The sequence below is a fragment of the Diceros bicornis genome, chromosome 15, assembly GCF_020826845.1.
Source record: "Diceros bicornis minor isolate mBicDic1 chromosome 15, mDicBic1.mat.cur, whole genome shotgun sequence".
Classification (NCBI taxonomy): domain Eukaryota; kingdom Metazoa; phylum Chordata; class Mammalia; order Perissodactyla; family Rhinocerotidae; genus Diceros; species Diceros bicornis.
Window position 1 is genome coordinate 26,801,069 of NC_080754.1, and position 27,938 is coordinate 26,829,006.

Sequence of the window (27,938 nt, forward strand, 5' to 3'; positions counted from 1 at the left end):
AAAAAAAAGAAATCATTTTCTGCCCTAATATTGCCTGCATTCAGAGTGTATATTCACTCTCTGTAAAGTCAGCTATTTTTTCTCTCTTATCTCCTTATAGTAAATATAAATCTGAAAAAAATTACCCCAACACTGTGTAAGTTGTGTGAATTATAAAGCTATCTACAGGAAAATATGACATACATATCTATTCTCACAAAAAATAACAATTGGGCAATGAAGCCTGTAAGTTTCCTCATACTTAGAAGTATTTTATGATTTGTTTAAAATTAAAATTGTGAAGTTTATGCCTATTAGAAAAAAATACACATATATATAATGTCTGATTAGGAACACTGGCCTTTTCTAATAGGTCTACATAACTTGAATACCAAAGTAATGAAGTCTCATAATGAAGCCTCATAATCAGCACTGGCAGAGTAGATTTACTTACCACACTATAAATGCTGAAGCATGGCTATTACCACTTCTTAGATATCTAACAAGCCACACACTATTCCACTACTTTCTGTGGGTGTTCAACTCACAGGAACAGTTTATTATGAACTGAGAATTAAAAGATCTGAGCTCAGAAAGTGACTCCGCCACACACAGGTCTTGAAAAGCTAGGTCTCACTTTAAGATGTAAAAAGAGGGGTTGAACTAGATGATCTCTGAAGGCTCATCCAGCCTAATATTCTGCATTCTAAGTAAATCTGATTCTCTCTGTTAACTCCTCCTGGCTACTTCTGTTGGAGTTATGAATAAAATGGTCAAAAGGCAGCTGCAAGGATGTCAATATGAATCTAGACTGATTTACCAACTTAGTTGGTACATAGTTTTGCAAACTCTAAAAATTCTAAATATAATTACCACAAAGTTCTTTGTAACATAGAACAATCTAAAAACCACAACTCAATCTTTATAGCTAAGAATAAATCATGTGAGACCTGTAACATTTTATTTGTTAAAAATGAACAGCTTCAGAATAGATCTAAATGTAACTTTTCCAAAAAAACACCAAAAAGTACAGTGTAAAGCATCTCCTCATTAAATACAAACTTTCATTTTGTGATGCACTGCATCAATGTTTTGCATACACCTTGATGCAAAGGAAATTTTAAGTTGCATCCTGTTTTAAAAAAAACTTAAAGAACCAAAAAAGGATGACTACAACCACATTCCAGAAAGGAAATTTTCCTCCAACAAAGCATATTCTTTCGTTTATATACAACATGTTAACACTCAAGAATTTTAATTTAGTTGTAACAAAGGCAAAAATTTTATATTTAAAAAGAAAATGAAATGACAGATGCATGAAGAGCAAAAGTTTAATATACCAAAGACACTTTGTTGTTTGATGCACTTAATGTCAATATTTGGGGCAATTTTTAAGGTTTTCAAAAAAAAGGCATTAATAATAGCTCTGTACAATAATATTTAAAATAAGAAAATGAAAACTTTATACCGTATTTTCACAAACTGTTCTAAAGACAGCAACTCATGCTCAGTTGTTTTTCCTTTGCTTTAAAATAAGCTACAAGTAATTCTAAACCAGTCTAAAATTTACTGTTCAGGGATCAAATCTAAGCATTCACACTTGCAAAAAAGTTTTGCAATGAGTCCTTGGCCTAAGGACAGATTAGAGTTTATTTTCAAATTGTGTGACTGGCTTCCAATAATCCCTTATCAGTAGACTTACTGGCAAAATACCAGATATTAAGGATCAGATTTAATTCTTTGGTATAAGCATGAAACCGTTATTGATAGCTTTCCGTGGCTAGCATAAACCAAGTAACCCAAGGAGCAAGAGAGACAACAATAAAGTCTAGTCTATAATGAAAGGCAGGCAGGAACAATAATGTTTTGGTTTTTTTTTTACAGGGAAAATCAACACTAATACTACACTCAAGGGAAACTAACACCTACTTAGAGGTTTTAACATTATAGCAAACCAAAAGGTTAAGCTTCAAAATGACCAAACTTGTAACTTGTAGCTGGAATATTTTGCTGCATTTTGGCATTACACCACAACTTATAGTATACAACTATCTGAGGACTCTTAGTACTAACTTGGCACAACAGACTAACTCCTCCTACCACTCCAGAGTGTGAGGGGGAAAAAACCCTTTTCTCATCATGAATGCCTGAATTTTACACAAGAAATCAGAGTGAAAGGGACAAAACAAGGTTACAATCTAACTCTATCATCATTTTGCATTTTTTTGTGTGTGACATATACAAGTACATTTTTGTTTTTGGAACTGTATATCGTTTAACTTAGCAAGCTTAAAAGCTTATAAAATTTAACTTTTCAAAATAAGAAAGTCTAGGACTTTATGGCTATTAATTTTACTATCAAAATATCTAAGGGACTCAATTCATTTTAATAATTATAATTCTTCTAAATATTATTTGAAGAATTCCTTGGGGACACTAGATTTAAGACTATACTAAATCCAAACAATATACCTATAACCTGGGTTTCAAAGTTTTTCACCTCAGTTACCTGTATTCAACCTGCTACTTCCTCTCATACTTTCTTCATTTACTAAACACAAATTGTCAGCTTTTTACATTGGACCTTCTCCTCCAATGCTCTTAACTTTGTAAACACACATTTATAGTCTTTAAACACCAACATTTTAAACTGAGACTAATGCCTACAGTCACATTTCCTGTTAAAAGTTCAGTATTAAAGATTTACAACTCTGGAGGATTAACCTAACGTTATCTGAAAAATCAACCAAGTTCTAGATATTTCCATAAATCTTAAAACCCAAAACTGCAATTCTAATAATTTTTTTCATCTCTAATGAAGAAAAGTCAACTGCACTTATTATATCAACACTATTAAAAGATAAGTGACAGCAACAAAGGGATCTATTCATATTTCTGAAGACCAAGATTTACCATGGCAAAGTGTAAAAAATGGGCAAAGGTGATGAGATCCTAAATACCACTATCATAAAAATAATCAGTTTCTATCTTTCTGTCTTCTTTCTGCTGCATGAGGAACCAAAGAAGTCAAATAGAGAATTGTTCTATCTGGGCCAACCATGAAATCTTTAAGAACAGATAGGTATATTCCCTGTTATTCTTTCAGGGCATTATTTATACGTTAAAAAAGAAAAAAAATTCAAAAATAAAAATAAGAGTTATTTAGCCTCGTGAATATTTTGAAATAAAGTTTCTTGAATTTCTGTGATGAACTCTTCAAGCAATTCAACTTTTAAAACAGAGTCATCACTCAAAAGTCCCTTTGACATGGGATCTATCCCACGGTTACAAAGCGGCTTCCTCCTTTGTTGAACGTGAGAGTGGCTCTTTGTTCCTTCAGGATCCCAAATCGCTCATTCAAAGTCATCCCTGTCTAGAGAAGAGAAAACAAAACAAGAAATTAACAACTTGACCATAAGCCATATTTTCTTTGGAACAATAATGCGATCATAATGGTATTCATAGTAACAATAGCCAACATTTCCTGAATATTTATGTGTATGAACTCATCTAATTCTAACAAAAACCATATGAAATAGGTGAATTTAGTGAAGTTTGGAGAAGTGAGTTAGCTTGCCTCCTTGAAGCTCCAGAATTTAAACCAGGCAGTCTGACTCAGAACCCCTATCTCCTGACCATTATAATGCCTACATTATGCACTATGTAAAACACATATACTATAATGTCTACAAGTCATACATCCAAAGATTTCTCTATCTGAATTATTTTTAGGCTCTGCAAACAGTGCCATCAACTCTAGCGATCCCTCTGATAAAAGTAAGAGTTATTTAGACTTGTGAATATTTGGAAACAAATTTCCTTAAATTTCTGTGAGTTCATCACAGAAATTCAAATCAAAATCTGGTTTTTGATTAACAACAGTAAGCACACAAATTATACCTCATTTCTGAAAGGCAAGTAACAACAGTGACAAAATAAAATAAAAATAAGCAAAATAAATTTGGTCAAATTTCTGTCCATACTACATATCTTCAATTCCACAGATTCTTATGTCAATGGATACAAAAAAAGCATTTGACAAAATCCAACACCCATTCATGATGATAATGCTCAGCAAATTACAAATAGAAGGAAACTCTCCCAATCTGATAAAGAGACTTGACTAAAAACCTAACGCTAACATCATACTTAATGGTGAAACATTTAATGCTTTCTCCTCAAGCTTAGGAACAAGGCAAGATACATGCTCTCCCACTTCTACTGAACATTGTACTGAAGGTCCTAGCCATTATAATAAAGAAGAAAAAGAAAAGATTTAAAGATTAGAAAGCAATCTGGAGAATGACATGATTGTTCACATAGAAAATCCTAAGGAATCTACAAAATTACTAAAAGTAGTAAGTGAATTTTAGTAAGATCATAAGATATAAGGTTAATACAAAATTGTGAAAACCATGGTGAAATATACCACTTCACACGCATTTGAATGGCTATAATCAAATGACAGATAATAACAAGTGTTGACAAGGACGTGGAGAAATTTAGAACACTCATACGGCTGGGAGGAATGTAAAATAGCACAGCCACTTCTCTGGAAAATAGTCTGGCAGTTTCTCAAATGATACAACCTAGAAATTCCACTCTTAGGTATTTACCAAGGAGAAATGAAAACATACACTCACATAAAAACCTGTACATGAATGTTCAGAGGAGCATTATTCCTAATAGTTAAAGAATGAAAACCCAAATGTCCATCAACTGATAAATGAATATATACAATATGGTATACCCATCTGATGCAACATTATTCAGCAATAAAAAAAATGAAATATTAACACACTATGGATGAACCTTAAAAACAGCACACTAAGTGAAAGAAGCCAGTCACAAAAGATCACATACTATATGATCCTATTCATATGAAATGTCCAAAATAGGCAAATTCACAGAGACAGAAAGCAGATAGATCAGTGGTTTCCTAGGGTTCAGGAGTCTTAGGACACCCTATTTAATTCGTTACATTATTTGTTTTGTTAATTAAAATATTCACAGTAAATGGCCCAAAGAAATACAGGACAAAAAAATTTACCTGTTTTCCAACACTATTTATGTCAAATTGTAAGGGGACACCTTTAGGAACTTTCTTGACATCAGATTGCTCCCGTTTTGTCAAGAATGAGGGTACAGCAGTACGAGTTAATCGTGGTTTCTGAGTTCTATTAGAAAAATATAAAAACGAAATCAGACCAGCTTAACAATCAAGAGAAAAATAAATCATTCAGTGCATAAGACATCTCGACACATACACATGTTCAAATGTATTAGGGCTATTTTATTTGTGTTCTCAAAAAAAGTACCTGGTTCTTGATTGACTAATCTAGAGACTAACATTTACAATCACTCACAGGATACCTCTTTAAGTAAAACTATAAACTTTTCAACAATTTGCAAAGATTGGTGATTTCCAAGTCTTGATCTTCTACTAAAATAAAGCAACCTCTGAAGTCTTAGAGACTCATCATATATAATATGTTCTTTTCATTTTAATCATTAAAATATCTGGATGAAAAACTCCAAAAAACCTAGAAAGTTTATAATGTAATAAATATAATGGAATGGAACTACATTAAGGCCATCTACATGAAAGAACACACTATGAAGCCTTTAAAAAGAAGGCAGATCTATATATACTGAAAAGTAAAGATGTCCAAAATATACTGGGGGAAGGGAGAGAAGGTATACATAAAAATAGATGTACATATATTTGTTATACATGCACCGAATTTTTAAAATAAAAGCATGAAGTTGTTAAGTTTGGGGCTGTAGAACCAGGAAGCAAGGGAGCTTTTACTTTTAACTTTATACTATACTATTCCCATTTTGTACCACAAGTATTACAGTTACACATCGCTTAATGACCAGGATATATTCTGAGAAATGCATCATTAGGCGAACATCATAGAGTGTTCTTACACAAACCTAGATGGTATAGCCTACTACACACTTAGCCCATATGGTACTAACTTATGGGATCACCGCTGTATATGCAGTCCATCACTGACTGAAACATTGTTATGCAGTGCATGACTGTACTTTTATTCTTGTCTCGGTTTATTCTAACTTGGACATCATACTCTGAGCAGAAGACAACACCTTTCTATCATCTTACATATCGAAAGGTTATACTTTTTGCACAATAAAGAAAAGACTTACACTGGGCACTGCACTGCTCCAGGATTGTCTATGGATACAGTCAAAATTCCTCCATTTGTAGTGGAAGTCCGCCATCTAGTTTCAAAAAACCAAAACTCATTAAAATATAAGTTTATAAATCCTATAGTGTATTCCACATAAAAGCATACATTTTAATGCAGCCATTACTTTTTCTTAGTTTGTAAGAAATACAGATACCTGGGCCCCATCATGATATAATTAATCACCATCTTGGATATAGGAATTGGACACCTGAATTTATTAACTATTTTTCAGTGTAACAAATATATGCACACTAAAAAAAAAAATCAAATAATACAAAAAGGTTTCTAATGAAAAGCAACAGTCCTTTACCCCACTATTCTCCCCCTTCCTGCTTCCCAGAGGCAGCACTTTTAACCTTTCCTGTTTTTACTGCTTGCTGGTTACCTCCACTTAGCTAAACAAGATGCTTATGTAATAATATCTTGCTATGATAAGGATTTAGCTCATTACACTATCATCTAGTTTCCCTACCTACTCCTAAATGTTTTGATGGCTATACCACTATTTTACTTCCATTATAACTTTAAATATACTTAAATCTCTTTCTTTTAGTAGTGTCTCTTGACACCACCCCTCCCCACTTTGTATGAAAGGACAGTAGTACCTCTATTCCTTCCTTCCACCTCTTCTCCCACATTGTACCACCTACTTTTTTTTTTTAAAGATTTTATTTATTTATTTTTCCCCCCAAAGCCCCAGTAGATAGTTGTGTGTCATAGCTGCACATCCTTCTAGTTGCTGTATGTGGGACGCGGCCTCAGCATGGCCGGAGAAGCAGCGCGTCGGTGCAAGCCTGGGATCCGAACCCGGGTCGCCAGCAGTGGAGCGCGCTCACTTAACCACTAAGCCACGGGGCCGGCCCAGTACCACCTACTTTTTATCAGCTCTACTCTTCTATTTATGTTAGTCAAAATCCGACATTTACATTAGATTGTTACCAAATTAAGTATTTTGTGCTTTGTCCTATAGGTTGATTCTCAAAGTTAAAAACAAATAAACAGCATTTATATTATTACGATTAAGTAAAAATTTTTCACTGCAGAAGCAAATAGGCTATGATTATCATTTCCTTCCTTACAGTTTCCAACGTCACGACTCCTGTGCAAAAGAATACTGCCAGCATCAACTTCAAATAGTTTCCTTTCTTACACTCCAATTGCTCAAAATCATGCCCCATTTTAGTTGGCATCATATTTGGACCATTACCATGTTTAATTTTCCAAAAAGTAGCCATAACTTTAAACAGTTCAATCTCCAAACCTGATCATATTGATGGGTTTAGAACGTTACAACTCACACACATGGGAAGTGTAATTCTAACAAAAATATAGGTTTAAAACCCTTTATGGGGGTAAGGGGGAAAAAATATGTGAAAAGGAAAAATATCTTCTTGTTTTTAAAGGTTTATAATTTTTCTAAAAGCTCTATTGGATTTTCTATTTATTCCCTGATAGGTTCATTTGTATAAAAGCAGTTATAGAAAATAAAGAGCTGTTTTATTAAAATGGAAAAATAGGCAAAAAAAATTTTAAAACAGAATAATGTATTTGATGCTAAAACTGTTAAAATACTGAAATGTGAAAACACAAAAGGTTTTTGGGGGAAAAACAACAAAAAACAAAATAAGATTTATTTATTCCAGGCTCAATGGTTAATTTACTTTGGGTGTCATTTAATTTCTTTTGGATTGGGGCACATAGTAATTTGGGTCACTAGTATTCTGGGAGTTTTGAAATGACATCTTGAAAAACAAATTGAAACTTACTGACGAGTTCTCTTTGCTACTACATCGTCTAGCAGTTGTTCTGTGTTCAACTGGGCCTGAACCTGAAGGGAAAAAAAAAAGCAGTAGATCCCACAGAAAGCAGAGGATTTGAATCCAAAGAGCTATCCTGCTCTGGAACCTTATAACCCAGTGTGGTATAGTATATGTATGAATGCAGGAGAGGGGCATGTGCCTATTCTGGCAACACCTCTTTCTTGGGGTTCCTATACCAGAACCAGTGGTAAAAACACATTTATTCTTAAATAACATGTTAAATTCTTATAAGACATTACTATCGAGGACAACAAAAAAGAAAATAGATAAAAAAAAAAGAACTAATCTAATGTCATGTTCTCCATATCCCAAACCCAACCCCTACCTCAACCACGGGCCATGCCTATGATTGAGGAAGACTAAAGGCAGATGTTCAGGATCCTTTGTTTGGGTAAAAAGAAAACATCACCAAGAGTTTTTTTTATACCTTCAGGCCTCTTCTGAAAAGAAAAGTTGCCTGGCGAGTGTCCTTCTGATGACTTAATTTATTTCCACTCCTGGTAAAACTGGCTGGAATATTATTTCTGCAACAAAAACACATATACCATGAATAGTCTGAGCCACTTAACTTTCAAACATCTTGAGAAAAAAGAAGCAAAAATAGTTTAATTGATAGGCTAAAAATTTGAGGTGTACTATAACATAAACACTCTGAACTATTTCCTTATTTACACAAAGCTATTGAGATTTGATTTACAAATATCTCCTGCTGTAGCATATTACATAACCTAGTTGATTTTGAATTAATATATCTTTCAAATATTCAAGTACCTAATATTCCAACATATAAGCACTCCTCTGAGGACACTTTGAATCCTAAATTTGGTGAAAAACATTAATGTACAGATTTATTTACAGGATTAGCACAAAGAAAATCACATCTAGGCACATCATAGTCAAACTGCTGAAAACCAAAAATAAAGAGAAAACCTTGAAAATAACAACTCCAGTTTTCCTCCTTTACTCAGAAACCTTTATGTGTTAATATAAATCACAGAGAAATTTACACTCTTCCACTGCTTCTCTTTCATGCACAGAACAACATACTCAAATATGTTTTACTTGACATTCACTAATTCCTCTCTAGTTTCTAGAGGAAGTTGGTAAAATAGGAGAAAACAAATTTTCATTTTTATTTATTTTTATAGTTAAGTGCTTTAATAGGTTACATAATCTTACCTCCCATCTTATAGAGGCTCAAATACAAAATTTCCCTGGTAGCCCCATTAACGTGGGCTTATTAATGGCTCGTTAATGGCTCATGTAATTGACAAGTTCTTATTTGAGAAGTTGCCCTTTTCCAAAAGGTACCAAAAAATTCCAAAAAAAAAAGAGATGATAGTTTTAAAGAAAAACTGCAATTTCAGCCACTCCATTTATACAAAGACTTCATTTCAGGGTTTTTTTGTTTTGAATTATCTTCTATAAGAAATGAATAAATGGTACTTGAAACTGAAATAATAAGGAAACTTCACAGCTTGTCAACTTCCTTTCTGCCCACTGTATCCGTACAGAGAATAGAATGCCATAACAATAGGTCATAATTTTTAAATTTTTGTTATGCCTTTCAACTTAATATAAAAATAATTTCAGCTTAAGAAGCATTCATGCAGAATTCTTTCTAGTTGGCTTTTTCCACAAATAATATACATTGTTCTATTAAAAGCCACTGAGATTCAATAACAAATTCAGCTTTCAAAACTCCCAATTTTGAATAATTCTGGCTGAGGTGTTTTTACCAAAATAATCACGTTTTGAAATTTTTTCTATATATCAAGAGAGATAAAGACACAGAGGGATGTTTTTGGTTTGTTTTGCTGAGGAAGATTAGCCCTGAGCTAACATCTATGCCAATCTTCCTCTATTTTGTATGCGAGAGGCCACCGGAGCACAGGTGACAAGTGGTGTAGGTCTGGACCTGGGATCCAAACCTGCAAATCCAGACAGCCAAAGCGGAGCATGGCGAACTTAACCACTATGCCATGGGGCCAGCCCCCAGAGTGATGATTTTTTAAAAAGTTTATAATTAGTTAAATTCATCAATAACACTGGATCTAAGAATTAAGAAAGTTATTACTGAATGCTGCCATGTTGGATGTTCAGATAGACATCCCAAATATTTGTCTTGAAAATGACCAAATAATTACAAGAATCACTGCAAATCCATTTCTTTGAAGACTTGGTGCAAGAAATGTAATTTTTTTAAGGCAGGATAACATACTACTGTCTTATATTTGAGTACTTACTTTCTATTTAACTGGTTAGGTCTCTTGAGAACTGCAACTGGTTTTCTCTGCACTTCATTTTGTCTCAGAAGGTTTGCCTTCCTTTTTAATGCTGGAAAGTATCTTTCTATATTCTATCAGGAGGCAAGAAACTATGTTAATCCCACTGCTTTTTGCCATATATCCTACTACAATAAACATTTCTGAGGCAGAAGGGCCAGGGACTGCTTATACGTGCAGGTTAGAGAGACAGAGAAGCTAAAATGACTTGAATGTTTCCAGTATTAGTGACCGAAAAGACAACAACCACACTATACCTAAAATACTTGCAACAAAGGGAGAATTCAAACAGAAAAATAAATTTTTTCTATTTTGGATATGTTCACAGTATGAGGTGCTCTGGGAGATGCATGGGTGACGGGAAAACATAGCTCTGGAGCTCAAGAGAAGAATCAGAGAGCCAGAGATATAAATTAGGGAATCATTTATATAAACACAATTTTTGATATCAAGTGAAGGGATAAGAGGGCCAAGTTCCAAAAAAAAAAATGTGTAAGAAAGACAAAAAGAGGAGGTTGTGATAGCAAAGAGGCCCGAGTAGAAATGGTTATAGAGAAAAAAAAGAATTAAGAAAATTTAATATCATAGAAAACAAGCACAGGAAATGTCTACTTTTTCTCCCTCCACATATATAAATTCAATCCATCATTAAAGCCTAATTCAGGTTTCCATATTTTCCATGAAGGCTTTTCAAAAGTTCTGGACAATATGGACCATATATCTTACACTTAATCCAGATTCCCTTACATTTTAAGCATATGACAAGATGTTGATTGACTATAAAATGCAAAAATTATAAAGGTCTTCATTTTCATGAACATTCGGAAAAGAAGTAAATGTAAAGACAAGGATAAAGAATATTAACAGCATCAGAGAGATGCTACAAAATCAGATTAATGGCCTATTCCAAGCATTGTATTTTGTCTTTAATAATAACATCAGGGACCATTTTATAGGTAAATGTGAAAGTTCCTTCTTTGATGCTGTTGTCATATGTTATTTTCCTTCAAAATACTTGCCATATTATAATCACGTGATTTTATATTGAGTTACTGCAGAATCCCTTCCATCTAGCATACAGTGGGTACTCAGTCAACATTAGTTAAATGATGAATACATGGAATAGAACTATAATAATCCATTAATACACGGTGAATTTGTGTTCCTTGGATCTAGAATTTATATGTATGTATAAATGTGTTTAAAAAAAGTATACCTAAGAATGTTTCTTTTTTTTTTTCTTTTTTTTTATTTTATTTATTTATTTTTTCCCCCCAAAGCCCCAGTAGATAGTTGTGTGTCATAGCTGCACATCCTTCTAGTTGCTGTATGTGGGATGCGGCCTCAGCATGGCCAGAGAAGCAGCGCGTCGGTGCGAGCCCGGGATCCGAACCCGGGTCGCCAGCAGTGGAGCGCACTCACTTAACCACTAAGCCACGGGGCCGGCCCCCTGTTTTTCTTTTAATCAATAATTTTGATTAAAAAAATTATTCCTTGAGGGAAAGAAATTAGGTATTTAGTTTATTTTTATGTTAATTTTACCAAGGTATTATTTACATACAATAAAATTTTAAGTATACAGTTTGAGGAATTTGGATAACTACATATAATCATGTAACCAAACCATAAAAAAGATACAAAAGAGTGCCCTCACGCTAAAACGTTTCCTCGTGACCCTCTGCAGTCAATTCCCTTCCCTCACCTGACTCCCACCCCTTCAAGCAATGACTGATCTGTCACTATAGTTTAGCCTTTTCTACAATTTCAAATAAATGGAATCACACAGTACACAGTCTTGTGTGTTTGATCTCTTTTGCTTAGCATGATGTTTTGAGATATACCCATGCTGTCTTGTGTATTAACATTTATTCCTTTTTAATTGCTAAATAGAATTCCATAGTATGGAGATAAGGTGTTTATTTTTAATTGTCAAAGTCAGATAAATGATTAAAACTACCCATTAGCAGAAAATAACTGCTATAATACATGCAGCAACAACAAATTTTTTTAAGTTCAAATTTTTTTAAGTTCACAGAAATTCTAAATGGTTTAGTATTATCAGAGTTAAGTTACAAGTTCTATGGAATATAACATAATCCCACTTTGGGGTAATTCTGAACCCAAAAGGGAAAAGAAAACAGAATTGACATTGACAAAGTTATATATTCCAATAGAAGAATCCCTTAAGAACTTAAACACAACTCGACAGATATTTTAAGTTGACTCTCTCAAAACAAATCTACTCAGTACATTCTTAGCATAGAATAATTTAAAATTTTCAATTTTCACTATTTTCAAACCACTCAAAAGACTACCACACGTGGTAATTTAAAATTTTTCCTGGAGCAAGTAATTAGTTAGCAGTTAAACCCAATCTCCCTTACAGTATCCACATCTCATTAATGTCTTCTAATTTCCAATAATTAAACAGTAAATCTTGTGATGAAGTTTTAGAGGAGAGAACAGCTGTTGGCAGAATTGAAGTTAAGGGAATCTAAGACAGGTGTGGTTTTTAACCAGAATGTGCATATTTAAGATAATTTAAGGAATGAATATACTGAATATTTTTACAAGTATGTATTACTTTCATAATCAGAGAAACCAAAGGGATTGAAAAACAGAATTAAATTCTTTGGTGGTTCATAAGGTCTGAGCCATAAGAATTAGAAGAAAAACTATTTGTGAAACTATTTTAAGGAATGCTTTAGCCAATTCAAAAATTATTCATTGTGGGCTGGCCCCGTGGCTTAGCGGTTAAGTGCTCGCGCTCTGCTGTTGGCGGCCCGGGTTCGGATCCCAGGCGTGTACCAACACACCGCTTCTCTGGCCATGCTAAGGCCGTGTCCCACATACAGCAACTAGAAGGATGTGCAGCTATGACATACAACTATTCACTGGGGCTCTGGGGGGAAAATAAATAAATAAAATCTTAAAAAAAAAAAATTATTCATTGAGATGTAAATAAAACTTCAGTTAAAATTTGAAAAGTAGTTAACTTATGGTGGGTAAATAACTGTAACTCTAATTAAAAATATCAACTAGGGGGTAGGTATGTACTCAAGAGAAATGAAAACCTATGACCATACAGACTTATAGGTGAATGTTCACAGCAACATTATGCACAATACCCAAAAAGTGGAAATAACCAAAATGTCTATCAACTGGTGAATGGATAAACAAAATATGGTATATCCATATAACGGAATATTATTCAGTAATAAAATGGAATGAAGTACTGATACATGCTACAACATGATAAACCTCAAAACCATTATGCCCAAATGCCAGACCACTTATTATTATATAATTTCCATTTATATGAAAGGTGCAGAAAAGGCAAATTTATAGAAAATCTACAGAAAGATTAGTGGTTGCCTGAGGCACATGATGAGGTACAACTGTGAATGGACATCAGATTTCTTTTTAGAGTGATAGAAGTGCTCTAAAATTAGATTGCTTTGATGATTATAAAACTCTGTAAATTTTCTAAAATTCATTGAATTGTATGCTTAAAACAAACGATGTTTATAGTATAAAATTATACCTCAATAATCTGTTAAAAATTGTACACACACACACACACACACATAGGGAAAGTCAGGAACCCATAAGAAAAAATTTTATATTTGAGAATATGGAAGTTTAGGTATTCTTCATGAATGACAATGATTTTTATTTAGTTATTAAATTTTTTATGTAAGTCCCAAAGTACTACATAAAAAAAAAAATCAAAGTATTCAAATAAAACGTTCTCTCAAGCTCATTCACAGATATATTAGTACAAATAAAGGAAAAGGGTATCTGACGCACGATTAAGCCATCATCCTACCTTGTCACTTAGAGGTGGTCGATTCATAGGACTAATTCCTTTTCGAATTCCAGTTGCTTTCCTGGCTGCAAGGCCAGTGATAACTCCATAAGGACGTCTCTTTCCAGGTATTACTCTTCCTCTACGGCTCAGACTATTCTTACCAAAAGCTGTAGGAGAGAGAAAAAAAAAGAAAAAATATCTATCTACGAGTGCCACTGAGGGGCACAGAAGTCACAGGATATTCTATTTCTTAAGCAGGGTGGAGGGTATGTGTGTTTTATTTTTTACTTATAATTATTTGTGAATTTCTTATATTATTATTATTTATATATATTTCTTTTGAATTATGTAAAATATTCATTTTTTAAGAGGCAATAAGCTGCATTAGAAAGGGTTCTGTTGCTGTAATGGACTGCAAAGGACCAGAGGATTCACATTTCCCCTCTAGCCATCCTTTGTTTGGCATTCCTGTCTCAACAAATAGGACAGCATCAACTTTCCCTGTGCAATGTGGTAGCCACTAACCACATGTGATCACTGACTACTTGAAATACGACTAGTCTGAAATGAGGTATAATAAAGAATGTGCAATATTTCATTAGTAATTTTATATTCATTATATGATGTAATGGTATTTTGGCTATATTGGGTTAAATAAAATATATTACTAATATGTGGCTCACATTTTATTTCTATTGGATGACGTTAATCTAGAGTGGAATCACTATCTTATCTCCCATTTACTTACTACGTTGCAATCTGGCTTCTTTATTTTTAGTCCTACTATATTCAAACTGCTTTTGCTCAAGTTCCCAGTGAGCTCTAATGGATATATTTTAATAACTGTGGCACGTGACATGACTGACTTTGCTTTTCCATTATGTATCTTATCTATTTAAATACTTTGTTATAATTATGAAAAAATAAATGTGCTCACTGCAGAATTCTTAGAAACATATGAAGTACAAACAAGAAAATAAAAGTCACCTATTATCCACCACCTCATTCTAAGTCTTTCTAGTCTTTTCTTTTACTGGTATGTATACATTTAAAAAGTTAACATGTTTAGTTCCAACTATTTTTAAGCAACTCAAAAGACTATCACATGAGGTAATTCACAATTTTGTAGTACCAAGTACCTAGAAGGTGGACTGACTCCATCTTCTAGCGACCACACTTCATACTCTATATACTACTTTGTAGTATACATTAAGACTACATTGTGAGTATTATCCTATGTCTTTAATTTCTTTTATTTCATTTTCAATGTGCCATACTTGATCCAACCAATTTCATACTAATCATTTCAGTTACTTCTGATGTCACACTATTATAACACTGCAATAACACTATAGATAACACTTTTATACACATCCAGGATTATTTCCTCAAGATATAAGTTTCTAGAGGTTGAAATGCTGTATCAAAGAGTAAAGCAAACTCCTAAGGATTTTGATTCATATTGTAAAAATTCCCTCCAGAATGACTATATTTATTTATATTCCTAGGAACATAATGGTGCCACTTTTTCCATATCATTGACAACTCTAAAAATTATTCTTTTTAATCTTTACCACTTAGCATTTTAAAAACAATCTTGTCTTATTTGGTAGTTTACTAGTGAGAATGAACATTTTCCATGCATTTTTTGGCTATCTGTATTCTTCCATGCACGAACTGTCATGTTCATAAATCAGTTTTCTACAGTCAAGTTCTAATTTCCTTCCATGCTTTAAGAATTACATTTATAATTAATTTTTCAAGAATTGACATATTTACAATTTTCAGGAACATAGTATGTCTTTCCACTTATTTAAGTCTTCTTTTGCCACTAAATTGGCTCAGTAAAGTTTTAAGCTTTTCCTCTTATAGGTCCTGCACATTTCTAAGCTTAGTACTAGGTATTTCATACATTTTGTTGTCAATCATAAAAAAGATCCTTTTTCTAACAATAATTTTCATATTGTCATTCCTAGGAAAGCTACTGAGGTTTTAATTAACACCTTTTAATCAGCCATGCCACTGAATTCACTTATTAGTTCTAACAGTCTTTCAAATTATTTTCTTGGGATTTGAGTGACAATCATATCTCACCCACTAATGATACTGTCTTATTCCTTCCAATAATTACACCTCAAAGTCTTTTATTTCTTAATCCAACAACCAGAAATTCCAGAGAACCATGCTAAGTAACAACTGTGATATTGGGCATTCTTACCTTAACTCTAATTTTTGTGGGAATGTTTTTAGAATGGTATCCTGTATACTACTACACATCTGCAGTATGGTAACAGGTCTTCCAACATAAAAGTTTCATGGTCAAACTAAATAAAGTAAAACAGTTTTCTTCACTGTAGGATTTCTCAGGACTAATGTGTGTGATGAATCTCTAAGACTGGGATAACATGTTGCTCTCAAACTTATCTAATTCCAGAACGCTTTTGTATGGTGTACCCATTTTGAGACCAAAATTCCACAAGACAGGTAAACTTGTTATATTATGACGGTTGAACCATTTACAAATTTAATGTCTTTTAGCTCCCAATTCATTCTTTACTGCCCTGCTGCTGTTACTGGAACATTTCTCATACCAGCTGGCACAATGTTAAGTTTTGTCAGTAGAGGGCGCTGGAGGGACTCTAGAGGAACAAGGAGCTTTTCTTCTAGGATTCAGTGTACACCTCAAGGCTTGTTCCTGTGGCGCAGGACACACAGTGGCACTCATTATCCCTCCCCCGCAAGCCAAGACTATAGTGAAGCAAGAGAGGCGCCTATGGCACAAAATCTGAGTGTGAGTGATGCCTTAAGTTTTGGGCCCTAGGCATCTGTCTAAATCTAGTCTTGAGCATCACAGCTGTGGCCCCGCTCATCCTCCAGTGAAAGCTGCATGGCACTCACAGATGGCTTCCCAGTTAGTTTCACTAGCATGACAATTCAGTACGGTTACGAGTTCTTCCAGATTTGTTCCTTTCTCGGGTGCTCTGCCTCAGTCCTAATGGTACTGATTTTACTACTTCTATAATCAGAAAAAACGCAATAAAGTACAATTTTTCCTTAAATTCTAAAATCAAATTATTGCTGCTCTGTGATTTTCTTCTAGAATTGCAACCAAATGAAGATTAGGCATGTTGGGGGAAGCTGTACATTCAAATTAAATCTACAACTACTTGCTATTTTTATTTGTATTAAATAACAAAGCAGCTAGGCATTATGCTGAGTACTTTAATCTAAATGGGAACTTGATGAGGTTCATGCTAACATCTCAATTTTGCAGGTAAGCAAAGTGAGGTGAAGAATGGTGACTACCCAGAGGTCATAGAAAATAGCATGATCTAAGTGCAAGTCTGTGTGGCTCTAAAAACTGAACACTTTTCCAAACTGCTATATAAAAACTAAAGAATAATAAAAGGCAGAATATAATCTATGGTACATTTCCAAAGATGAAAAAAAAAACTATTACAGAAAAAGTGGGCTCTCAACTAGGTATTACAAAATGGACAAGATCTATTGAATAGATAGATAGATATGAAGTGACAAGTAAAAAGACATGGCACAGCATATTAAGAGACAGTCTAGGGGAAAGGATAAGAAGTAAATGGACATGGTTAGGCTCAAATCAGAGGGCTTTAAGTGGGGATAAAGACTGCACTTGACAAGGAATGAGGGGTCACAGAATTCAAGATCAGATTACATCAGTCTAGAAGCAGTATCTTAAGAGTGAATGAAAGAGGGAGAGAGAAGGCAGTGAGATCATTTCAGTTGCTATTGCAGCACTCAACCATGATATGATAAAGACGAACTGGAGAGAGGAACAAAGAAATGTGAAAGTACTCCAAAAGAATGAATGAATTAGTAGAGCAAAAAGAAAGATTAAAAAGAGGAGGAATTTGTTAATACACCAAAGTTTTAAGCTTAGATGAGAAAGAATCATGAGAAAAAATATAATTAATTAAAAGGAAAAAAGTAGGGATAGAATTCTATTCCTGGGTGCCTTCTATTTCTGACTGTTATAGTCATTGTTCCCATACTCATCCTTTCCACTATCTATTTCTCTCTTATCAGTGGCCTCTTCTCCTCTACTTTCTAGCAAACCTAGATCATCCCTTGCCCCCCCCGTTCTATTTTTGAACAAACTTCACTAGCTGTAACTCAGTTTTAGCAACGGTTTTATTTTTCACTCTTTCACTGCACATTTTATAAAGAAAGACCTATATGTACTGCTCCAGTTTCTCTCCCTTCTCACTCTCCTCTATAACCTCCTTATATTCTAAAAAGCACTATGAAAAGGTACTAAAGACATAATCTAACACAATAGTCATTTCTTAGTTTTCATCCATTTAGCCCCTCCAGAAAGTTCTCTTCTGTCTTTCCAGAGTATCTCCATTCTCATTATTTCAACTACTACCTCTATTAAGATCCCTTCACATTTTCAGCTCCACTAGAGGAGCAGTTTAACACTAGCCATGTATCAGAACCACATATGAAGCTTTAAAAAAAATCCCTAGGCCCCACTTCTGCCGATTTTGATTCAGTAGAAATGGAGTGAGCCAGAGCAGCAGTCTGTTTTACAAAGCTCTACAGGTGTAACCAAGGCTAAGAACAACTAAAATTAGAGACACGAATTTTCATCTTTCCTTTGAAACCCTTCATGAATTTCTTTCAAAGCCACATCCACTTGCTTCAATAATTTCTGGAGTCTGATCACTTACATGAAGATCTGAGAAGTTTTCTGGGAAACGTCATATCACAGAATGTATGCAATCATATTACTGGCTCCTTTCCAAAGCAATATACAAATATCCCTTGTCTCTTCTACCAAACTTTTTGGTCTCAGCACCTCTTTATACTCTTAAAAATTATTGAGGACGCCAAAGAGTTTTTGTTTCTGTGAGTTCATGTTTATTGATACTTACCATACTAGAAATGAAAACTAAGACATTTAAAAACCATTATTTCATTAAAATAAGAGTAATAAACTCCCTATATGTAGGACAAACAACATATCTTTAATGAAAAATAACAATTATTTTACAAAACAAAAATATTTAATCGGAAGAGTAGCATTGTTTTGCATTTTTCCAAATCTCTTTAGTGTCCGGCTTAATAGAAGATAGCTAGATTCTCATATCTGCTTCTGCACTCAATCTGTTTTAATTATCACGTTCAGACTCTGGAAAAGTCTCCTGTACATTCATGAGAGAATAAGAGTAAAAACACAATTAACGTCTTAGTATTATAAAAATATTTTTGACCTTGTGGACCCCTTGAATCTTGGGAATTCCCCAGGGTTCCTGGACAACACTTTAAGAACTGCTGCTGTACAGTATTCCACCACTGAAGGACATTGTACAAGTATTTATTGAGTGACCAAATTATATTTCGGGCACAGAATTAGGAAGACTTTATTCACGTATTTGTTAAGCCATCAAAAATAATTTATTGAGTATCTGCCAAGAGCTCGCTGTCCTACTTTTCTCTTATCTCAAGCTAACATCCTCATTGACATTACAATGTGGAAATCTGAACTTCTAACCAATCAGAGTTTAAGACAATCCCATATCTCTCTGCACATTCAGTGACAGCAGCAGCTGTTCTATTTTAGGCCCTGTCACATGTAAGTGGAGAACATACAAACGCAAGTTCAATCTTACAAGATCCTAAGCTGCCTCTAGACATCATGTATCTCAAGGCTCAGATCATAACCCCCATAAAATGAAAGCTTTTCTGATCCTTCATGGACCAGGTTGTATTTCACCTTATCCATTACATCATCACTGATTTTCTTAGCACAAAATCCCTTTCTCAAGTCCTATAGTACTATCGGAATTTCTCTTATAACATTTCTTTTTTTTTTTTGAGGAAGATCAGCCCTGAGCTAACATCCATGCCAATCCTCCTCTTTTTGTTGAGGAAGACCGGCCCTGAGCTAACATCTATTGCCAATCCTCCTCCTTTTTTTTTTCCCCTTTTTCTCCCCAAAGCCCCAGTAGATAGTTGTATGTCATAGCTGCACATCCTTCTAGTTGCTGTATGTGGGACGCATGGCACTCAGCATGGCTGGACAAGCGGTGCGTCGGTGCGCGCCCAGGATCCGAACCCGGGCCACCAGTAGCGGAGCTTGCGCACTTCACCGCTAAGCCACAGGGCCGGCCCCCTCTTATAACATTTCTCAACTCTATGTTTTCTATCTTGATCTCTGTTATCTAACTTATCTCTGTTACTCTACTGAAGTAAAAGACCACATCTTTACGTACCCTAATAACCTGCTCAGTTCAGAGCATTTATCAGGTATTTAATGTATGGTTAGCATAAATGAATATATTTCTGGCTTCTATGAACTTTGAAATTATTTTAAAACAACTCATATAAAATATAGTCATGTTGAATAACATTTATAAGAAATCTTAAAATATAAATCACTGGAATTAAATATTCATTTGCTATAGCCAAATACCTGTCACAAAATTTACTCGCTTGGGTTCAGCTATTCAAGAAATTATTAGGGAAGAATAAATTTTTTTGTAGGTTCTAATCTCAGTTACAGACATATTTTGAGGATATGCTGGCATATTAGCTGTTAAACATAGAACTAATTATGTTCGACCCATTGGAGATTATTTTTTATGTTTTTCAACATATAGGATAATAACTTGGGAGCTGGTTTATCAAATATTTTTTCCTACGTGTAAAAAAGATCTAGAGTTTTTAAAATATGAACAGAGGTTTATTCTAAAACACTGATATAACTGCTAGAAAAGTTAATGAGTCATACATAATTAACAGTGTTCAGTTACTGCCTTAAATCCATTTTGGAACGAGATGGTTATAAATAAATAAGCTTCCAGATTACCAAAAATAACTGTATATGTAGAGTTCCAAGATCCTTAGATCATATCTAAAACATTCAATTCTGAGTGTAACCTTGGGAGGATTTAACAAATCCCAAAGGCCCTGGATGATAACATAGAGAGTCTGGAAGTCATTTTCTATGCAGAATAGTAGTCTCCACATATTTAAAAGGTTCTCATACAGAAAACAGAGTTTACTTCCTATAACTCCGTAGAACTAATAGGTAGACACGATTTAATTCAAATTAAGAAAATTTTCTAGTAAACAGAGCTATCTCCAATAACGGAGTAAGTTGTCTTGTGAGGCAGTATGCCCTTTCATTGAATATATTTAAGCTGGAGTCATACAGTCATCCATCAGACAGACTGTTAAAGGAACATCTAACTGTGAAGGAGAGACCTCACGATATGTTAAGATCCTTTACGATTCTTTTTTTTTTTTTTATAATTTTATTTATTTATTTATTTTTGCCCCCAAAGCCCCCGTAGATAGTTGTATGTCATAGCTGCACATCCTTCTAGTTGCTGTATGTGGGACGTGGCCTCAGCATGGCCGGAGAAGCGGTGTGTTGGTGTGCACCAGGGATCCGAACCCGGGCTGCCAGCAGCGGAGCAAGTACACTTAACCACTAAGCCACAGGGCCAGCCCAAGATCCTTTACCATTCTATAGCCCTCGATATAATTTAAACTATTTATATACTGAGGTTACTTTAAAATGACAACGTTTTTAAGAAACAGTGTTATCACCTATTTAAGGCAACTTAAATGTTTACCAGATTTTAAGATTAAACAAAAACTGGAGTAGAGGAAATACAAATCACAAAGGATACTGATATATCTCCTCCATGTTTTAAGTATGTACTAAAGATAGCATACTATGAACTCACACATAACAGCTCTTTATTAAAGCTTACTTGCAAAACTTACCAGAATTCTGTTGGATTCCCCACCGTACTCTCATCCTGAATTGCCGGGCACCACTTTGCTGGAGTCTTCTATTTAGTCTCGGAAAATTCTGCTTCTTTCCTTCCTTTCGATTCAATTTGATGATGTCATCTGTGATAGAGAAAGTGTGATAGTTATTTTCATTTTAACTTAATGACTCAATTACTCTGTAGATTTCCTATGTCCCTAACTTCTTTTCTACTTTGAAAGCCCTTTCATAAGAGGCTTTTTCATAATGATATGATCTTCATATCTATCTTCATAATGATAAGAAGATAAAAGCTCAAATCAGCCAATATACTTGGAGCACTGAAAAAACGTTTTGTAGCAAAAGTTAAAATCAATAGCCCAAAGCAGATCTACCAATTAATGAAGATTGCTGTTATCCATAGTATTTCTTTCCCTGATAAATGTAAATAGTGAAAGCCTGATTACAGAAATTATTCATACTTACTTTTCACAATCACAGAAGTATCTAGTTTTTAAAGATGACCACCTTTCAACAAAACCATAGCCAGTCAAAAAATAAATCACTCAATTAAAACACTAAATTTCTAAGTTCAGCTCAATTCAGCAAATATTTATTGAGGCTATATTATGTGCAATGAATATAGGTGGCAAGCTGTGCTGTAACAGAAACAAATGAAAGTAAAATATGGTCCCTGTTCTCAATAAGTTTAAAATTATTGATGGAAACAGACATGTAAATGGCAAATACAAAATTAAACAAGTATCATAAAAAAGATATAGTACAAAAAGAAAATACTATTGGTTCTCTACTCCTCTAGCAAAGTAATCCAGAGTTACCTTTTCTTTCTACACTGATCTAAGCCTCATTATTTCCAAAAACACTTTCAAATTGTCCCAAGGTAATTCACAAACATCACACTGCTCTAATTTCACAACAGAAAAATGTAAAGATTAGGAAAGTAAATGTACTCTAGATTCCTATGTATGTTTGTTAAAAGGAGATTACTAGAAGCCAAAAATACTCATTTTAGAAATATCCAAACACTTTCTCCAGAGTCCCAACTCCAATATTAATTCTAATAATTGATAAAGCAAATAAACCAAAGAAATAGAACATGGTCGACAGCTTAACAAAACTTCACAAAACTAATTAACCTCAGTTATTTCTCCAAACTGCTCTAAACACAAATAGTCTAACAACTATATCAATATCATTAGTCTCTTCTGAAGTCAAAGAAGGAAATATAGATGATAGGGATCCTTTCTTACGTATTACTATTCTACCTCACCCATCTGCAATCTTTAAGACTCTTAATCACATTCAAATACTCATATAAAATCATTCAAACCTCCCCAAAGTACTTCATTATCTTCTTGAGATCAATTGTTCAACTACAAAAGAGTTCATCAAAGTTAAAGACACTCAAAAACAGTTTTTTGAAAAATAAAAAGGTTTCATGAATATCAGATACAGGAACTTAAATCCCAAGTGAGCAGAAAGGGAAAACTATAATTAGAAAGACACTACTTTTGAAACACTACTTTCCTTTTACAAGATGCTACTTATTCTTCACCTGAAGTCTGAAATCTCAGAGCCATGCGAGTTCACTAAAAAAATGAAGTGGGTCTGGGGACCATTAAAAAAAAAAAGCAGCAGAGTATAATTTTGACTAACCAGGTTAATTTTAAAATAGAGCCTTATAGAGTATAACATAACCAAAAATTAAAAATAGTAAAGCATATCAAACATAAAAGTTTGTTTTATATTTAAACATTTTATTATCTAAAACCTCAAGTTAAATGAGCTACTATGGCAGAGACGATTCTTCCAATCTAAAAGAAGAAAATGGATTTCTGCTACTCAAGGAGTAGACAGAGTAGGTATCAGAAGAAAAAAAATCCATTATGATGAGCTACTTTTATAAAAAAGTTTCTTCCATAACACTAGGGGTATATATGGTATCAATAATAATAATAGTAGTACTAACAGGCATTGTTCTGATATGTATTCATTTCTCACAATTCTATGAAATAAGTACTATAATACCCATTTTCAAACTGAGAAACTGAGCCACAATAAGGCCAGCTATTGGTAACCAAATTAGATTCTAAAACCTCTGCAGATCTAATAAAATGCAATATTCACAAAGCATAATAATTGTATAAAATAGATATCATTTCTTCATCCAATCTCTGTAAAATTCTCACCAAAAAAAAGGCACCTGACAGAATGCTATATGTTCTTGGAGAGAAGAGACCAACCTCTATTTTAGCTATCCACAGCACTGCATATCTACCTTCTTAGAGAATTATCCCTCAGTGTTCTTCATTTGAACATCCTAATGACCAAAGAAAATACATACAAAAAACCTAGAAACTTAAGAAATGTATTGGTTATGAAAATACATGTTTAACACTTCCTAAAACAGCTAAAGCTTGGGGCTGTAGAGCCAGACTGAAACCCTGGCTCCACCACTTACTTGTTGTATGACTCTGGGCAAGTTAATTTCTCTATGCCTCAGGTTTTGTAAAACGTGAATAACAATTAGCTTACATAGTGTGTATACGTAAATATAATGCTTACTGTGTACGAGGTACTGTTCTAAGCAGTTTATACATGCCTATTGACTCACTTAACACAACCACCCTCTGAGGCAGACAAGCACTTTTATTCACCTTTCTACAGAGGAGGCACTGAGAAGTAATTTGCCCATGATCACACGGCGAATAAGTGGCAGAGGCAGGACGGGAACTGAGATAGTGTGGTTCTGGATTCCATGCTCTTTATCACTAGGAGTACAAACCTCATAGGGTTATTATGAAGATAAACCGAGTTAACACAGATAAAACGCTTAGTCCAGTGCACGGCAGGTAGTAAGCACTCAATAAATATTTGTTGTTATACTTTTTCTTGGCCTTCTTAGCTCAAAAGATTTCTCTCTGCTTTAGAGTTCACAACTGACTGGCAGTAAGACAAGACTTGAGGCCAAACCTATTATTCCTGATGATCAACTTAATGCACATACTGGGTTCTGACTCGTGGCAATCACAGAAACCAAGAGTTCTTGACTTTTGACTAAAACCTGTGCAGATAAACCACAACAAAAGAAAACTACCATCCTCGGAAAAGTTACACCTCGGTACCCACTAGTCAGGTACTCTTCGAATATCTGAAACACAGAAACAGCAGACAGAGCTGACCACATCTAATACCATGACTTGAATCCCGACAAAAATGAGATTATTTTTAAACCAACTGAGCCAAACACAGAGACTAGTGCTTCGGTAGCTTTCGGTCTGAATTTTTAATTGAATCACCGATCCTCCCACTTTTACATAATCCTCACCGAACCACCCCACCCCGCTATGTCCTAGACTCCACGCCTTACCGGGCTCCCGTCAACCTATGTAAATCTCTCCCTCTGTGTTTGCTTCATTTTTTTCTAATTAGCTAACTCTGAGGCCAGGCTAAGGGGAATTGCTGTTCCAGCACCGCCTAACGAAGCACCATCTGACGAAGTCCCTGCCTAGCGCTAGTCTGACAGACGCTCCCGGGTCGAGCCCCGTGGTGGCCCGAGGGCTGGCGCCTGTCACAGCGACAACTCTCAGAGGCGTCTCTGCGCTTCTCCCACAGCGCCAGGCAGAGGCCGGGCACGGAAAACGGCAAGCAGCCCTTCTCGGGAACCGCGGAGGGAAACGAACGCAGCCCCATCTGGGCTCTCGAAGAGCCTTCCTCTGATGGGATGGCTTAGCCGGACCTTCCCCTGCTCCCGGATGACGCCCACCGCCAACACGCTCGAGGGGGAACCGCCGAGCTCCTCACAAAGAGCCGGGTCACCCGCGAGTGGTAGCGCCCCTGGGGGCCGCACCCTTCGCCCCTCCGGGCCCGGGGCGCCCCCCGCCCCCACAGCCCCTCCTCAGACACAGCCCCGCTGCGGGGACGCCCGGGCCCCTCAGGCTCGACCCCCGCACCGGCCTGTCCATCCCCGGTCCCCAGGGCCCTCACTTGGTTCCGCCCACCCGCAAGAAAACTCGCTCGACAACCGCGGCCAACCGCCCCTTCCCCCACAAACCGCGGTGCTTGGTTCCACCCACACCCTCCCCCGCTCCAACTCGGTCCAACTCGGCTCCTCACCCAAAGACATATCAATTTTGTCAAGGTTTTCATTGCTGCGGGCTTTCGGCGGCGGCGACGGGGTCGCCGTGGCTCCCACTAACCGGGTACCAAACCGGTTCATGACTGGAGACGTCGCGCTGGGACCCACAGCCGAGAAGGCCAGAGGCTGAGGCCTGCCACCTCCCACTCACGCACGCAGACTAGCCGCACCGAGGGAGCGCGCACGCGTGCTGGCGGCGTCCTCGCCCTCCCACTCGCGGCTGCGGGCGGGGTGGGGAGGGCTACAGAGATGAGCGGCCGGCGAGAGCGGCGCCACGCGGGGACACGCTCCTAGCGGCCCCTGCCGGACTGGAGGAAACACTGCACCCGCTGCTCTGGGCGCTTGCGAGGGCCGCTGTTGTAGCGGTTCTACTTTCAGCCCCAATTGGGGGATGCTCGACCCAGAGCACCTCAGAGTCACATGCCTTAGATGAGATCAAGTTCCTCCGTGTTCTTCGAGTCCCTCCTGCTACAGAAAGGCCCCCTAAGCTTTGGTACACGGGAACTTTTCACACCCCACCGCAATGCAGCCTCGGAGGCAGCACGGAACCCTGCGCCTGTAGATTGCAGAACTGCGTCCCAGCTCTCTTCCCCCTGGCCAGCTCCTCCACCTGCAGCAAGCCGAGTCGCCACGTCTGGACGCAAAGCAAAGGCTGCAGTCACAATTCTTGCGTCACTTTACCAATAAAAGTAAATGCTTACGTTTCCCGTATCTGTACCACTTGTCAGCGGCACTCTCAAAACATTTTGCATGGTACTAGCTACCTTAATTAAGACCTCATCTTCCCTTGGGAGAGGGGTAAGTACGTACCTCTGCTTATTTGGCTGCGGTTTTCTCTAATTCATTTGCATTGGGCATTGATAGGAGGACTCATTTTCTTTCTAATCATCCCTATAGGAAAACTTCTTAATATTTGATGAATTCCTACATAATAACTTTTTATTTCCTATTTACAAAACGTGATATTCTCTCTTTTTACCTCCTCCTCCTCAGTGCCCTATACTTAATTTTTTCCCCAAGACAAAAATATAACCATATAAGAAGAGTGAATCAGCAGAGGACACTCCTATGAAAGGATACAAGAAACTTTAGTGGTGGAGGAAGGTTTGGACTCAAAAAGACTCAAGAATAGTATTCGGCATGTCAAGGACAGTAGCATGTATGTTCTTAGCACAATGTGCTTGATTTTATTACTCTTCCACCCTGCAGCTGGCCACCCCTCTCTGGACTAGGGAAACTGGGTTCTAGAGATAAAAGTACAAGGGGGAGACCTATGTTTTATTGAGTGGTACCTTTTTACTCATTTCCGTCCTTCACTGGGTGAACTTGGGAGAGTGTCTGGGCCTGATACTCATTTTCAAAATAAGGAAGTAGTTATACTAAATATATGAGTTATACTTAATTATTCCTAAGATTCCTTACAATTCTAAAATCTAAGCACAAAACATTTTTCTCTACACTATCCTTCTCTCACTAGAAATAACTTCTACAATCTCCGTTTATTTGTGGGAGTAAACTACAAGGGAGGAATGTTAGGTTAAGTTCTTAATTTTATGGAAGAAAATTAATGCATGTAGAGTTTGGATGCATCTTGTACTTTAGGTATTTATAGAGCAAATAATAAAAATCCCAAATGTATAAAATCCTCCCCACCACCAATATATAAAGATTCCCTTTTATCCTGGTCTTCTCCCCAAACCTGAAGCACTGTCCCAAATCTCCTTAGCTCTCAAGGGAACATTCCCTCAACATTTCATTAAGCAATCTTAGCTGTTGTGTTTCAGACTTTCAGGTTTCCCCAAGGGCTGAGGGTCTCAGAGTCTCAGAGCAATCACCCAGATTCCAAAGGGAAAAACAAGAAAACAAGAGGCATTGTAGGTAAGGATAGGTCAGTAACACACAAA

General features: G+C 36.0%; 1 protein-coding gene across 1 annotated transcript; it reads right to left on the reverse strand.

Annotated features, from left to right (window-relative positions):
- Window positions 1–918: 918 nt before the first annotated feature.
- On the reverse strand, window positions 919–26,231 carry FYTTD1 (forty-two-three domain containing 1). Its single transcript, XM_058555997.1, has 9 exons — window positions 26,013–26,231; window positions 21,890–22,018; window positions 14,132–14,280; window positions 10,264–10,376; window positions 8,445–8,541; window positions 7,964–8,025; window positions 6,154–6,228; window positions 5,030–5,156; window positions 919–3,352 (listed from the first exon to the last, which is right to left on the reverse strand). Exons 1-9 carry the CDS (start codon window positions 26,113–26,115, stop codon window positions 3,254–3,256), a joined length of 954 nt encoding a protein of 317 aa, XP_058411980.1. The 5' UTR covers window positions 26,116–26,231; the 3' UTR covers window positions 919–3,253.
- Window positions 26,232–27,938: the final 1,707 nt, after the last annotated feature.

Coding starts and splice junctions, on each gene's coding strand:
- FYTTD1 (XM_058555997.1), bottom strand. CDS start 26,115: ATGAACCGGTTTGGTACCCGGTTAGTGGGAGCCACGGCGACCCCGTCG. Junction 14,281..21,889: donor GGGAATCCAACAGAATTCTG/GTAAGTTTTGCA, acceptor TCTCTCCTACAG/CTTTTGGTAAGAATAGTCTG. Junction 5,157..6,153: donor GGAGCAGTGCAGTGCCCAGT/GTAAGTCTTTTC, acceptor TTTTTCTAATAG/AACTCAGAAACCACGATTAA.